Source organism: Hypomesus nipponensis, chromosome 19 (genome assembly GCF_054491055.1).
Source record: "Hypomesus nipponensis isolate SF chromosome 19, ASM5449105v1, whole genome shotgun sequence".
Lineage (NCBI taxonomy): Eukaryota > Metazoa > Chordata > Actinopteri > Osmeriformes > Osmeridae > Hypomesus > Hypomesus nipponensis.
This window is the reverse complement of record NC_140379.1, coordinates 17,675,001-17,689,760: the sequence shown is the minus strand read 5'-3', so window position 1 is coordinate 17,689,760 and position 14,760 is coordinate 17,675,001. Positions and strand designations below refer to the sequence as shown.

The 14,760-nt window shown below is 46.3% G+C and overlaps 2 protein-coding genes across 4 annotated transcripts in view; one reads left to right on the top strand and one right to left on the bottom strand.

Moving 5' to 3' along the window:
* Positions 1 to 34: 34 nt before the first annotated feature.
* On the top strand, positions 35 to 2,668 carry ccnb2 (cyclin B2). 2 transcript variants are annotated; one of them, XM_084681714.1, is made up of 8 exons: positions 35 to 194; positions 440 to 550; positions 929 to 1,198; positions 1,322 to 1,480; positions 1,563 to 1,799; positions 1,979 to 2,119; positions 2,241 to 2,351; positions 2,432 to 2,668. In XM_084681714.1, exons 1-8 carry the CDS (start codon positions 168 to 170, stop codon positions 2,540 to 2,542), a joined length of 1,167 nt encoding a protein of 388 aa, XP_084537840.1. In that variant the 5' UTR covers positions 35 to 167; the 3' UTR covers positions 2,543 to 2,668. The 2 variants fall into 2 exon arrangements, with proteins under 2 accessions (XP_084537840.1, XP_084537839.1); XM_084681713.1 differs by having other exon boundaries at positions 926 to 1,198.
* A 236-nt stretch (positions 2,669 to 2,904) lies between these two features.
* Positions 2,905 to 14,760, bottom strand: part of myo1ea (myosin IEa) — a 41,726-nt gene continuing 29,870 nt past the window's right edge. The window contains exons 16-29 of one of the 2 annotated variants that reach the window (XM_084681711.1): positions 13,404 to 13,485; positions 12,884 to 12,990; positions 11,979 to 12,077; positions 11,073 to 11,217; positions 9,441 to 9,555; positions 9,166 to 9,335; positions 8,906 to 9,051; positions 7,698 to 7,844; positions 7,275 to 7,432; positions 7,013 to 7,102; positions 6,691 to 6,889; positions 6,307 to 6,342; positions 4,985 to 5,154; positions 2,905 to 4,880 (exon numbers count right to left, since the gene is read on the bottom strand). In XM_084681711.1, coding sequence (XP_084537837.1) covers positions 4,804 to 4,880; positions 4,985 to 5,154; positions 6,307 to 6,342; positions 6,691 to 6,889; positions 7,013 to 7,102; positions 7,275 to 7,432; positions 7,698 to 7,844; positions 8,906 to 9,051; positions 9,166 to 9,335; positions 9,441 to 9,555; positions 11,073 to 11,217; positions 11,979 to 12,077; positions 12,884 to 12,990; positions 13,404 to 13,485 — 1,741 coding nt within the window. In that variant the 3' untranslated portion in view covers positions 2,905 to 4,803. The remainder of the gene's footprint in view (positions 4,881 to 4,984; positions 5,155 to 6,306; positions 6,343 to 6,690; positions 6,890 to 7,012; positions 7,103 to 7,274; positions 7,433 to 7,697; positions 7,845 to 8,905; positions 9,052 to 9,165; positions 9,336 to 9,440; positions 9,556 to 11,072; positions 11,218 to 11,978; positions 12,078 to 12,883; positions 12,991 to 13,403; positions 13,486 to 14,760) is intronic. The other variant, XM_084681712.1, reaches the window with a different exon arrangement.

Here is a 14,760-nt window from a genome sequence, read left to right as displayed (position 1 = left end):
TGAAATGACTGCATTCTACGACGCCGTATCCAATGAAACGCAGCGGAGCGGTATTTGAATGGACAAGATCCCCTGGCTAACATCTGTGTTTTTAGCTTGACCTAGTGCTAAGTGACTGTGGTGCCATCCTGTTGGGTTTTTAAACGCCTTTTATACAAAAATTGACGATGTCCGCCATGGAAGTTCGTCCTACGGTGAGTTTGCAAAGTGTGCGCTATTTATTGACTGCATCAGCTATTTTGGTGTAGCGCTGCTTTGCAAAAAAGGTTTCACGTTGTTTGCTCTAATGTGCTAAGCTAGCTTGTCTTCAGCTGGCTAACTTAGTGTCGTTAGCTCATTAGCACACTTGCTTCCTTTTTGTTTTTTGCGTGTTATATGCATTGAAATGGACATCTACTATGCATTTTGTTAGCAGTTCTCAATGTTTTTTTCCCAACAGCTCAGGAACTTGGAAAATCCAGCACCAATGGGAAAAGCCATTGTCGGTGGTTTTAGGAGACCTGCGCTTGGAGAAATTTCTAATGTTTCTAACAAAGTGGTGCAAGCCAAGGTAATTAAGCTATTTTTACTTAAGACTGGCTTCAATCATATACACGACGATACGAAACAACGTTCGCAAGGACAGTCTACATGGACTAAAAGGGCTGCATAAAACTACAGACCTACATTAGTGCACGTGTGGAAACTTGTACGAATGGCGCCAGAAAGGACATATTTGCTGAGGACCATACCACCCAGTTCTTGGTGGACTAAGTGGCATTTATAAAATGATTTATAAGCAAAGATGTTGGGTTGAAAGCATGTCATGGGACGGGAATGTCGGTGCAGTTTCTGGGTTGAGGAGTCTTCATCACTTATAATGTGATGCATTATTGCACAACTGCAGCCAATGCTTGCTCAAACGTATTTTAATTCTTTGTTTCAGAAGGCCTCTGCCAAACCCACAACTAAACCTCTTAACCATAAAGCAGAGCCAGCAGCTGTTAGACCTAAATGTGGGCAAGTTCATCAAGTTGCACCAGTTCCCTGTCTTCCTCTCCCTGAGGAATCTGCTGACGTGTCTATGAAAGAGGAATTGTGCCAGGCTTTCTCAGAAGTTCTCCTCACTGTAGAGGATATTGACGAGGGTGATTCTGACATGCCCCAGCTGTGCTCTGAATATGTAAAGGATATCTATGGTTATCTTCGAACCCTTGAGGTAATTGTTTATCTCGTCGCAGTTTGTCTTTGAAAGAATGGGTCGTTACATGCACATGCACTGTGGCACTTCTGAGTCTGCATTGTGTGAAGAGGGTTCAGCTTTTGTGTACTTTCTCAACAGGTTCAGCAGTCGGTTAAACCCAAATACATGCAGGGCTATGAGATAAATGAGCGTATGCGTGCTCTCCTCATCGACTGGTTGATTCAAGTTCATTCCAGGTTCCAGCTGCTGCAGGAGACTTTGTATCTCACGGTTGCCATCCTGGATCGCTTCCTACAGGTAAAGGGCAGAGTGGGTGGCTTACTTCAAAGACTTGTCATGCTAGCATTTTGTGTAAAACCACCTTGTTTTTCCACATAAGATTCAGCCAGTGTCGCGCAAGAAGCTCCAGCTGGTTGGTGTGACTGCAATGTTGGTGGCCTCCAAGTATGAGGAGATGTACAGCCCGGAGGTGGGAGACTTTGCATACATCACAGACAACGCATTCACCAAGGTCCAGATTCTGGAAATGGAGGAGATGATTCTGAGGTGCCTCAAATTTGAGCTTGGGCGACCTCTTCCCCTCCACTTTCTCAGGAGGGCATCAAAGGCTGGAAATGTAAGTGTTTACCATGACCCCCTCCAGAAAGTATCAACTAATTCATGGACCTAGTGGTGTAATGCAGTCTTCAACCCAGGGCCCCACTGGTCTGTATGTTTCTAGTCGTGATCTGTTGCACCACTATCTGGAACGTGTCACTCTTGCGTTTGTCTGATTTGCTAGCGTTGTGTTATCAGGCTGATGCTGAGAAGCATACACTGGCCAAGTACCTAATGGAGTTAACTCTTCTGGACTATGACATGGTGCACTACCACCCATCTGAGATAGCAGCTGCTTCTCTCTGCCTTTCCCAGCTACTGCTGGATGGCATGAAATGGGTGAGATGTTTGCTGAAAATCAATGGACCAAGCATTTTCTTTAATGTTTTAGTTGCTTTACAAGATGGATATGCACTGGGAAATAGTTGTGTAAAGACTCAATCTGGTGGTTTCTTCTCAGTCTTCAACACAGCACCACTACTCGACCTATGACGAGGGACACCTCCAGCCAATCATGCAGCACATCTCCAAGAACCTGATGTCTGTCAATGAAGAAAAGGTCAAACTCCAGGTAACTCCCCAGTACTGTTGAGCTTAATGAGGAGTCTAATCAAGAAACCTTTTTAATGAACACTTTTTTGTGGTGTTTAGGCTGTGAAGAACAAGTACTCCAGCAGCAGGCTCATGAGGATTAGTCTCATTCCACAACTCAAGTCTTCCATTGTCAAGAATATGGCTGCAGCTCTGACCAACAATCCTTGATGTTTTACTTTTGTGATGTGACTTATATTGCACTTTAATTTTTATTTTACGAATTCCAATAACTGAGCCTGCTGCTTTGTGGTCTGTTTCTCATTTGTACAAATAAAACTCTTTTAATATTTTTAAGTTGACTGTTAAATCTTGTTTTTATAATCACTATGTATATAATTAAATTGTTTTGTGCTGGTACTTTAGTGTTAAACACTAGTCCAAAGATGCCAAGTGTTGAGCTCATCACTCTGGCTTGAACATGGGTTTTCACAATATGCAATACTTGCAGGAAGTAGGGTGTGTTTACTTTTAAGCATCGCAATGTAACATGTCATGATCAAGTGTTCCAAGGTTTAAATAAACATCCTGTATTTCAGCTTCAACTTTATTGTTTTTATTGAAGGGGGAAGGCATATGGACTTAGGTACCAAAATGGACAAACCTGTCATTCAAAACGGCACAGGGGGGGAACAACCCATGTATGGGCCAGCCATATTCTTCATATCCCACTTCCCAATGACTTAGTTGTATGGTCAATTGCTTACACCTTTTTTCAAAGCAGTGATTGTGCCTGGAGATGGTGTATAACAAGTGATTTAACTTGTGAAGTAGATTCCCCTATCAAACATTTGAATACTCAGGAAATTGAACTGCTGGGTGAAAATCAAATACAAATTACATATTTTATTAAAAGACCATTTCCATTTTTGATATTGCACAAGGATGTCTTCTTAATTATTCAAGACCAAACAATCTATGACAATGCACTGCAAGTTCATTAGATCGGACCGAAGCCCCAGCAGATCTCAACATTAGGTTAAACAATGTGCATCTGATACAAAACTCTTAGATTAGGGGGAAGCTTAAGGAATGTGTGAGTAATGCAGAAGCTGTGCTGTGCAAAATGTGGACACCAGGGAGAAAAAGCTCATCTTTCATAGTGCCATGAAAAATGTATTGGCTTTAAATCAGAGCTTGACACACTCCAATGATTCCACTCACCATAGTGACAAATGACCCATATTGTGTACTTTAAAAATTACAAATAAATTGGCAATAAATGTATTGAGAACACCCAAAATGTCAATCAGAAAAGAAAATGTAAACCACATAAAATATGGGGAGAAAATACACTGAAAAGATTTGAAAATGTAGAAAACAGCATAGACAAATTCCTAAATCTGAAAAGATACTTTACATATACATACAAACAAACTACAACTAAAAGGCTTTAACATAATACATTCTATGTAAACAAACAAACAATTATTGTCTTTAATAACTAGTGTAGGTCCATCACTAGTTTGGCAACCTATCCTTTATGAAGTTCTGTGGATTACTGGCTGTGGCAGGGTTTGTCCAAGGTAGTACCTGTACTGATAAAGTGCTTCAAAACCACAGACAATACACTCAGAGTACAGTACATGGTGATAGTTTTTCTGGGATTTCAGATGCATTTCTGAAACAAATTCGATTTGAGGGAGAAAACTTTAGAGACCTTAAAGTCAGAATGTCCCGCTTTTTTCTGAATGTCAAACTTACAATTCTGGATCATTTTGCATACTTACAAAGAAACAATATAGTTCTTCTAATTCATTTCTTTGGCAAACGTCCAAAACCACAGCTCTATAAACTCTAAAATCTCCAAGTTATGTTTTTGTTTAGTCAAAATATATATTCAAGGTCAATACTATATAATTCTTTAGCAGCACCAATCCCCACTGAAAAATATTTAAACATGACAGAATTGTTTTAATTGATTTAAAAGACAGTGACTTGGCAACCACCCTTGGTTTGTGTAAGAACATGAAAAAAAGATTCTTTCATATCGAAAACGACAAATATTCTAATAGAAATTGCAACCTGGTCCAACAGATCTACAAATGCATCAAAAAGCTCACCTTAAAACCGTAGCCAGGCGAAGAAGGGACAAGAGGGAGAATACAGAAAGCTATAAATACAATAAATAGTTTTGTTCAGTGCTCACAGGGACTATATAGTATTATACCCCTGGAGAAAAACAGTCTTGTCCTAATATCCTCATTGAAAAAGTTAGCTTCATTGCAAGCCTGACATTTTTCTTTACTGTCTGAGTCTTAGCTACATTCAGCTGCACTCCCCCAAGCTGGAGAGGAGAAAATATAGCAGTTTTGCATCTCTTCTCCAGTTCATAATCCTGTTTCTCTTTGTTTGGTAACGCCATCTCCTCCTTGAAGTGTCAGTGGAAAGGTCTCCTCCTGCCATTTGTCAGGGTCTTCACCAGACAGTTGTTAAATCTTGCTAACGTAGTTGTTGGGGAACAGACCTTGCTTTCCCCGCAGTCTTCCTGTCCACCATCCAGAAACATCTAGTCAAAACAAAACAATAATCGACATCAGTTTTGCTAGCCAGGATTGCTTGTATGGTTTTGGTGCATCTGAGGTACAGTTACACATCCTGGGACTCCTTTACCTTCTTTAACAATGTCAATAACATCGTCCGCATTAAAGCTGAGCTCATCAGTGTCTTGGGCGTCGTAGGCATATAATGCTTTACACTGTGGAACTTGGGGCTTGGGTTTGGGGGCAGGTTTGGGTCTTCCCCCTCCTGGAGGCGGCCTGCTGACTGTCTGTCTATGGGCACTGAGGAAGAGAGGGAGATAGGGAGAGGGAGAGAGAGACAGAGAGAGGGGGAGAGAGAGAGAGAGAGGACAGAGAGGGAGAAAGGGAGAGGAAAGATAGAGAAAGAGAAAGAGAGAGACAGAAAGAGGGAGAGAGGGAGAGAGAGAGACATCGCGAGGGAGAGAGAGACAGAGACAGAGAGAGAGAGAGAGAGAGAGACAGAGAGAGAGAGAGAGAGAGAGAGAGAGAGAGAGAGACATGCCAGGACGGTTAACATGTAGCTTCAGCAGTTTAAAGCTGTCCACCCTATATGACAGTACACGTTAGCTGTTAAAAAAGCGTCTTGTGATGCTGTGGTTTCCTAGACTGTGAAGTTAGAGGTGAGCTGTATAAGGAATAAACACACTTTATGAGCATGTGTGGTTATTATTCTATACATATTCGCTCTAAACGTTTCAGTCTAAATCACTCGACTGATGCTTCAGAATATGTTGTCCATAGTCCAACCACTAGATGGCAAACAATAACTAATTATAAAAGAATGTGCCTCTGCATTGGAATGGTGTTTTGAGGTAATCAAAACAAAAGTCATTCCGAATGCATCAAGGTATGTTCATTAACTACAAAAGACTGGGGATGAAGTTGAAAAAGTCTCCTTCATACATAAGTACATAAATAAATACACATTCTCCAAACAGATGAAGTGTCAACACCAGAAGGGGTGTCTTCAATGATATCGCCAGTGACATATATATACATAGATTATGTTTTCTATGTCAACTAAGACCATACCTACATTTGGAGTGTAAAAGTTCTGAGCCCAGTAATTTGAAATCAAATTCTTAGTGAAGACCAATATTTATTTTCCACATGACTTGAGGTCCAGTGATGACATCCTAAACCCTATTCATGGAGGCATGTTACTGGGCTCTAACTTTTCTCAAGCCCCTCATAAGCTTATGACAGACAGCAGCATCCTCCAATCAGAGAATAGGTTTACCCTCTTCTGATTCCAACAATGGCTGTTAAAGAGAAAACTACAAGAGAGACAGTGTGGTGTCTGACTACAGAAGAAATGAAGCAAGATACAGTAGATCTCATGCCAGTGAGCTGTGTCTCATGAAGATCTGAACCACCACCATCACCCAACACACCAGTAACACTCAGACTCACATTCCTCCATTTGAAGCTGTCCGAGCGCCTCCGTTACTATAAAGAAATACAGCCATGTTACAGCAAGACACTGTGTGTGTGTGTGTGCGCGCGCGCAAACCTTCTTCATTAACATTCTAGCCATTTTCCATCAATTCCAGAAAAGACACAAACTTATACACACCATTCAGCAATTCCCCTGATACCAAACTATTGATAACCATTGTTTATAATGATCACACTAGGAGAGACGAATATCAATGTCAATAAAAACATCTTTCAAAATAATGACATTCTGTTGGTGATGATGGATTAAGGTTTAAACCCATTTCCAGTCTCGTGTACAGTAAATAACCATGTGTGATATCGCTGTATGGGGGTGTGAGGGACTAGAGGACTGCTCACCCTGCCGCTCCCTGGTCCGGAACCTTCAGACAGTCCAGGTTGGGCTGGGGTCGGCTGCTGCCGCGCTGCTTGAGGTTGCTCGGCAGGAAGGGGCGGGCCCCGTCCACCGACGACGGAGGCTTCTGATTGGAGTGTTGTGTGGAGTTCCTCTGATTGGCAGTGTGGTTGGTGTTCTTCGGGCCGCCGTTCTGATGGGCAACTGACGGAGGACGCATGGAGACAGGAGCTGAACAAGGCCGTCCATCACCAGTTCTGACTGGGCCACATTCTAATACAGAGGCCATGGTAATAGTGGGAACAGTTGGGAATGCTGGAGTGGTACCTGGAGGTCCTGGTGCAGCTCTGGAGGGAATGGTCTGATGGGTTCTGGACCCGTTAGAGCGACCCTGACTAAAGCCTTTTTTGGTGGGCCCTGCAAACAGAACCTTCAGTCAGACACACATATAGATCGCTTGATGAAAACAATGACCTGAAGCCGTCCATACAGCCTCAGAAGCTGGAAAGCATCATTCGTTGTACTAGTGGAGTTGCAATGGTACACTCCACCCAGTTCTCCCCATGGTCCCAAAGTCTGCCGCACTCACGTGTGTTCTTGGGCAAGCCAGGGCCGATGCTGACCTGCAGGGTCTTACTGGAAGGTTTCAACACAGCCACGTCCCCCTGGCCCGGGATGAACTGGACCTGCCGGGAGCCCCCCCCACTCAGGAAGCCCCAGCTCTCCTTCTTCAGCTTCAGCTCCAGCCTGAGAGACACACAACACAGACCACCTCACTGATCTCTCCCATCACCAGAAACTGGGGGCTGGTCATCTTATTCAGGCTTGCTGTGCTTGTAAAAAATGGTGTTCCTCTGAAGAGGTTTTGACCACGTCCTTGGCTCTGTCCACACGGTGCACATTATCTGCATCCCAGATACACGATATTTAGCACACCAAGGGGACGAGGCGTTTCACGTGGATCCTCCCATGTCTCCCCCCGCCCACACTTCCAAAGAATGCGTCTACGTACGTGGTGCCAAACTTGAGAGGGAGTTTCCTCTGGGTCTTCTCCTCGAACCTGCGGGCCAGCAGGCTGATGAACTCCGTCTTGAAGGTGCATTCCAGCAGGCTGTCGTACTCCTGCTCGTGGAGGACCAGGAGGTCGTCCTGCATGGTGCTGTGGGGAGAGCGACAGGCCCGGGGTCAGGGGAGGCTACACGCGGGTGGCTCTGACCAGCCTTTCGTCTGCATACGGCCAGAGGGGCACACAAAGCAGCAGGTATCTACGGGGAGGGGAAAGCCTGTGGCTGTGACACACACAGTCAAGCACTGTTCCCCCCCCCCCCCCCCTCAATGAACTGAGTTCCCCTCAAACTAGCTTTTTACAAAGCCTGCTTTCCCTCTCAGAACCACCTGGCTCATATTACCCACAACCCCCCACTCACACTGACTTGAACGCTAAATGCCCGTACCTCCACAAAAGCCCTCTACAATGTCCCCACCCACTGCAAAGCCCGGTCTGCAACTCACGTGATACATTTAAGCAAACACCATGTCCAGAACAACAAGCTTACCTCCCAAATCAAATGTCAGGACTTCTCTTAGCAGTGCTAAACACCTTCATTAGAATTGTGTGGGTTGTAACAATTTCTGTGTACTTGGCCCAGCGGAGAAGTGAATGTACTTTCATACAGCCTTCAGACACAAAGGAGCTGACATACTATACAAGTCGAGGAGGTTGGTATCTGTTCCATATGTCTGTAATACCCCATGTGTGACATTTAAAGGAACATGGGGACGTGTGTGATTAAAAATCCAGACTATGGCCTTTGAAGTAGCTTCTCGCATTTCTGCAGATGGCGGTAGTTTACCATGGTGGGCCAGTCTCGCCTCATCTGTCTCTTGTGCGTGGGGGGTGGGATTCAGCCTGATACTGGATGGTTTATCTACTTTGTACTTTTCAATCTAGAGTGTCCTGTTTGGCTTTTGTCAGTGGTTCTAATGAAACAGAGCTGTGTTGTTATATTGTACTCCCCAACAAGCCAGTCAGTCAAAACCAGGGAGTCTCTGTGTACACTGTGATGCTGTGTCAGTTTGGTCGCGGGGTAATAAAGTTACACTTTAACCAGCTAGTGACCCAGTAAGGCCCTTAGCCTATGTGTGTGTGTTTGTTTGTTTGTGTGTGTGTGCACGCGTGTATGTGTCAGGGAAGTAAACGCAGTCAAGCTGAGGCCTCACCTTAGAGAGACAGCCAGAATCTTATCCACTTCAATCCGCCTCTTTTGCACCTCAGTCACCTGGCCCTTCTCTGGACCCTGTTTAAGCTTCTCTCGTCCAATCAGGTGAACATACTTGGGGGTCAGGATCAAGTCCCTCTTGATACCCTGAATGAGATGAATTTACAGAAAAGAAATGGCATCGTTATATTCGTCTGTCTCTCTTCCATACGGCGTTTTCCATTCAAAAAAAGTCAATGTAGATTGAACTGACGTTCTAACCTTGAAACGGCGGTCAAATTTGGTCACTTTGTCTGCAAAGTCAATTTTCTCCCTCTTGGCCACGAACTGTCGGAGCTCCGGCCTGTCATCCATGCCTATGTAGTCCCCCACAAAGTTCCTGTTCAGGCTGTGTCTGCGCCTCTCCTTCTTGTTCATGAGCAAATCCGAGGCTGGGGATGGCGAACGGGGCATCAGTTAGAAGTCACAAAGGTCATCAGAGGTCAATCCAGAACTTATCAGAGGTCCGTGAAACTTAGATGGAGAGTACGTCTCACCTTCTTCTCTCATCTGGACGTACTGTTTGCGGGCGACATACTTGCGCCAGGCTTTCTGGATAGCCCTAGCATGGCCGTCAAACTTGCGGTCCCTTGTCTCCTCCAGTAGGAAGAGCTAGAGAGACAGAGAGAAAGACAGAGAGAGAGAGACAGACAGACAGACAAAGAGAGAGACAGGCACATGGTGAGTCATTCAACCATACCTGACCAACCTGAGGGACATCAACATACTAGGCATACCTGAGCGTTCAGACACACCCAGATCCATGGGCAGGGATGGTTGAACAGACATACTCTACATGCCTGTATACGCCTAAAAACGCAAACCTTGTTCGACGGCATGACGCACTGTCAAAAGCACTTATATCAAATAATGATTTTCACTGCCATTTTTGACGTGACAGCCAAATACGTGTGAAGGCAGCGCCCTGGATGGGTGTGTGTCCTGTGCTAAGCCACCCTGGCTTGTCTGAAGGACCTCTCTCTTCTCCCGTCTCCTTGTCATTTCCTCGTGGGTCTCTGGACTCGCAGACATCTCTGCCTGCCCTCAAGCAGACTAAACATCCTGCCCACTCACGGGTCCCTGACCCAGGAGCACCACAGACACACCCCTGGCACAAAAGGCCACCCAGACTCGGCCAATCAGACCATCATCCAATGCCGTTTGCGTTAGCTACTGTTTCACGATCACTTTCACTATCCCCATGTAATCCTCTTTCCAGAAATGCGCCAGAAATGACAATATAAAACAGTGTTTCATCAGCTGTGGGTGAGTGAGCTCTGTGGATTAACAGCAAGCTGGCGGGAGTCTGCTGTGCTATGTAATTACAAGCCGAGAACACTGCTGAATGTATGTCAGTTGTGAACTAATTACTGTGTGTCAGCACCTTATCAGCGGTGGAGGTTTTGTTTGTAGAAGTCTGATGGGTAATCTCAGAGTCTGTCTGGTGTTCGTGTTTCATAAGCGCACACAGTCACGTGGCCCTGAGGGGGAGGGGGTGGAGGGCTTTGCCGTCCACTGCCGCAATCACACTTCCTGGAATCACTCAGGGCATTCAGGTCCAGCCACAAGGCTTGATTCAAGACTCAGGTGTGTGTGTGTGTGTGTTGGCTCACATGCTCGTTTGTCGGGGAGCGTATGCAGAAATGTCAACCAATGAGCTCACAGGCAAGTCACAAACACAGCTTTCATAGAGGCCGTGAAAAAACGACCCTGCAGTTCGGTGGAAAAAGCAAACACCTTCCAATGTCCTCCCAGCCCCTGGACCACAGCTTCGTACTTGTGTACGAGTTCCTGAGCGCTGTTGAGTCAACAGAGCTGACGTGCGCTCGCCCCCTCCCCTCTCCCCCTCCCTCCTCCACCCCCTCTCCCTCCCCCGTATCACAGATACTGACACGAACACAATGGCTTTTTATGGCGTTCAGCCTAAAAAAAAAAACGCAGAACGTGCCCAGCAGAACCACAGCTTGCCGACAATCATGGCGACAACATTGCGGAAAGATAGCACGCCACTCCGACACTGTGTCTGTGAGAGAGAGGCCCGGCGGGCAGAGAGAGGATCTTACTGGAAGGATTGCTCCTGAAGAAAGCAGTACTGGATTGTGTCTACAAGCTGGCCACTGAGGTCTTACCGACTCGGGGGCTTTGATGAAGATTTTTGTGCGTCCAAGCTGGTACTGGTCCTGGTCCATGTTGACAGATTTGAGGAGGTGGAGGACCCCTTGCTTCTCGTCTCCTCGCCATGTCGGCCAGGACTCCTTGGTCAGGATGGCATACCTGAGGTGGGTGCATAGATACGGACAAGGACTGAGGGACTGCCTAGCAAGTCAAGGAGCGGATGAAAGGCAGCATGCAGAAACATAGAAGGAAGGGAACCTGAGCCAGGTCCTGATGTGCATTCCTGTCCCTGCCTTCTCTGAGGCGGGCTGGTGGAGGAGGCATGGGCTGCATTCATACTCTCACCACAGGTTTTGCTCAACAAAACCCTCAATTCATCCATGCTTTTTAAAGAGTCTTACGGATGTATGTCGGGTGTGAATGATACTGGCGCTCGGAGTGAGAGGAGGAAGAGCCCAGCGTGCGTGTTGAGCCGTGGCTCTCATCGAAAGGCCCACAGCTCAACCCGTTTGCTTGGTCGACGCCAATGTGAGCCTGGAGGTCAGATGGCTGAGCGGCTAGGGACTCGGGTTATTAATCAGAAGGTTGCCGGTTCGATTCCCAGCCGTGCAAACGATGTTGTGTCTTTGGGCAAGGCACTTCACCCTACTTGCCTCGGGGGGAACGTCCCTGTACTTACTGTAAGTCGCTCTAGATAAGAGCGTCTGCTAAATGACTAAATGTAAAGTAATGTGAGCACTTCCTGATTGCCTCCCAGCCCTGCCGTGTGTTCTCTAAAAGAGAGAGAGGCGCACACTGCTGACTGGAACAGCAGGCCTGCTAAACGGCCATTGTTCCTCAACAAAGGAGTCATGCTAACAGTTGGGCGACACCAGTTCACCCACCCTTCTCCTCGCCCCCTCCCAAAGGAAAACTCCTACCTGTTAAGGAACTTCCTGAAGATTCTGCGGTAGGCGTATCCAGCACGCCTCACCCTAATGTTCTCCTTCAGACCCAAGTACTCCACTTGGTGCTTCGCCCTGAAAAGGAAAGGAGGGGGGGGGGGGGGGAGTCAGGTGAATTAGCTTGTGCACGCCTGCATCAAATGTAAATCTTTTTGCGAGTTCTTTTCTTTGAATCAGTCTTTTGCGAATCGGGAAACTCTGATGATGAATACGAGTGTTTAAAGCTCCATTTTCCCCGGGACAGTGCTCACAGGAACATCCTGCATCATTGTATGCAGACAATAATTAACAGAAGCCTTAGGTCTCCCTTAATGCAGGCAGGTTTCCTGTGAGAAAAGTAGTTCCTTTACTAATCACCCCAGCCAACCTCAGCCCAGATCAGTTCTGCTCACAACAGGAAGACCATTAGGGCCTGAACAATACACCAGCACCCAGCATCAGTACATCGAGTGCCCGGAACCGGCATGAAAAGAGAGGAGAGAGGAAGGGAAAACTGAGGGAGGCAAAGAGAGAGAGTGTGTCTCAGACACTTCCTCCATCACACGTTCTAGAGGCCCTGCTTTAACGGGAGGAAATGACACAATATACCAGCCAGCAGACACAACACTGAGCTGGGTGTGTGCACTCAGCCTCTCTTAGCACTCAGGGCAAAACAACTTTCAGGCCACCTGTGGAAAAGGCACATTCCTTTCATATACTGTGTCAGATTTGTTTCCGCTATTTTAACTGACCCTCCAAAACATGTCTATTTCCAGTGTGGAGATAGTTGCTGTTTTATGGAGACACGAGAGAGAATCTAAACCTGGATATGATGCAGAGCAGAGAGACTTCTGTGCACACTGAGACAGATTTGCCATCACGGAGCAGAGAGAAAGACTCACCGGCTGTCCTCCCAGTCTTTCGATTTCTTGGTTTCGTTGGGCTTGATGCAGCGAATGTAATGAGGAGTACACTTCATCAGAGTGCTCACCAGGTCGTTGGCTTGTTTCTGAGGAGAGGAGGGAGAAAATAAGGAAGGATGATGAAAGGTGCAGGTGACGGATGACGCTTGAGGTGTCACCCCCTGACCCTAACCTGACAACACAAGGATCTTTCTTCTTTTTTGAACATATCGGCATGCTGAAGTCGTGTCTGTTATCTGCGCTCTTAATATGCAATATCTCAGCTGGGAACTCTGATGTCTGTCAAACGAAGAACCTGGCAACCCATCCTTGATTAGCACCGTCACGGCTAAAACAACAGAGACCAGGCTAAAATAACACTGGGGTGAATGATCTTTTCATGCGCAGGCTCTCTCGCCCTGCACCTGAGAGGGGCTGACAATGGCAGGTGCTCGTGTTTGCCCTATAGGTGTCCCACGTGCACGGAGCACAAACAAATCTCCCAGGTGACCCCACGCACCTTGATCTTACTGCCTGCAGTTGTAGGACGGCCCTTCTTCTCGGCGTTGAGGTTGTCTGGAAACAGGGCCCTGATGAAACCTCTGTAGAAGAGACACGTCAACACTGAACAAAGCACGTAGAGGACTGGCAGTGTCAAGATAAGGTAGCAATTTAAGACCACAGCTGAATGACTAAGGTTGTTTTGCTACTTGGCTTTCCCGGCAACAAACTCTTTGGTGTGTGGAATCTCAGAGCTGGACGCTAGTGGCCCCGCTGACATTGTTGTGGAGCTGGAGGGGACAGACCCGGAATGGGAATGACTGTGGTTTTTAGCTGCTCTCATGCTAAACTGTGACTTTCACTTGGTGCTTTATTTGATTACACTGGAAATGTAGACCAGCCGGTATGGTTTTCTACATTCCAATCCTTTTAACCATTGTGTAGAATTCCAGAAGTCCAGTAAACCATGATGAATCTGTGCTGGTCAAAATGTAGCACATATTTGCAAGCCTTCCAGATTCTCAGGATGGTCTTAAAGGGCTACATACATCTCTGTTAAGACAGACACTTTCAAGTCAACCACACAGAACAAAAGTTCAAAACGTGGTCACTTGCACTCGATAGATCACTATTACAAATGAACAAATGTAAAGATGGTCAGATTGTTATTTATGTGTCACTAGTTCAGACACAATGTTAAAACATAGGACATTAAATATGAACACTAAAGTACAAGTCTGTCCCAGAATGATAATGTATCTGGTTAAAAAATGTAGTAGTGAAAGCCATATGGATGTGGGGGTGGATCAGTTGGCTTTGTGTGTGTGCAGATGGACCCACAGTCTGCTAACAATGTCCAGCTGACTATTATGATCTTTCCTTTCTTCTCGGAGAAGACCTGCTGCTCTAAGGAATGAGGCTCCTTCCTTCATCCTTCTATTGTGTTTTGGCATGTGCACGTGTTATGTGCTCGGAGTGTGTGTGTGTGTGTGTGTGTTATGTGCTCCTGTGTGAATGCAATGTCTGAATGCAAGAGGGGGGAGTGTGTGTTTTGTTCATGGCGTTGTAAATATATGTATGTTTCTGAATGTGTGTGTGTTATGTCTGTAGCGTGTGTGTGTGTTTATATAATTATGTCTGAGAGAGCACGTGTCTGAATGGGGTCTTGGCATCCCCCCCCCCCCCAGAAGGCCTCACAAAAGGTCCACAAAGGGGTCTGGAGGCGATAGGGAGGGAGGGGGCTGAGAGGGCTGTTTGCACAGATGGCCAAAAAGGGCGCCCATGAACTCAAAAGAGAGCGAGAGGGAGACTGCTCCTTGTCAATGGTGCTCTGCAGGGCGACGGGGCCCTCCGCAGACCTGAGCAGACCCCCGGAA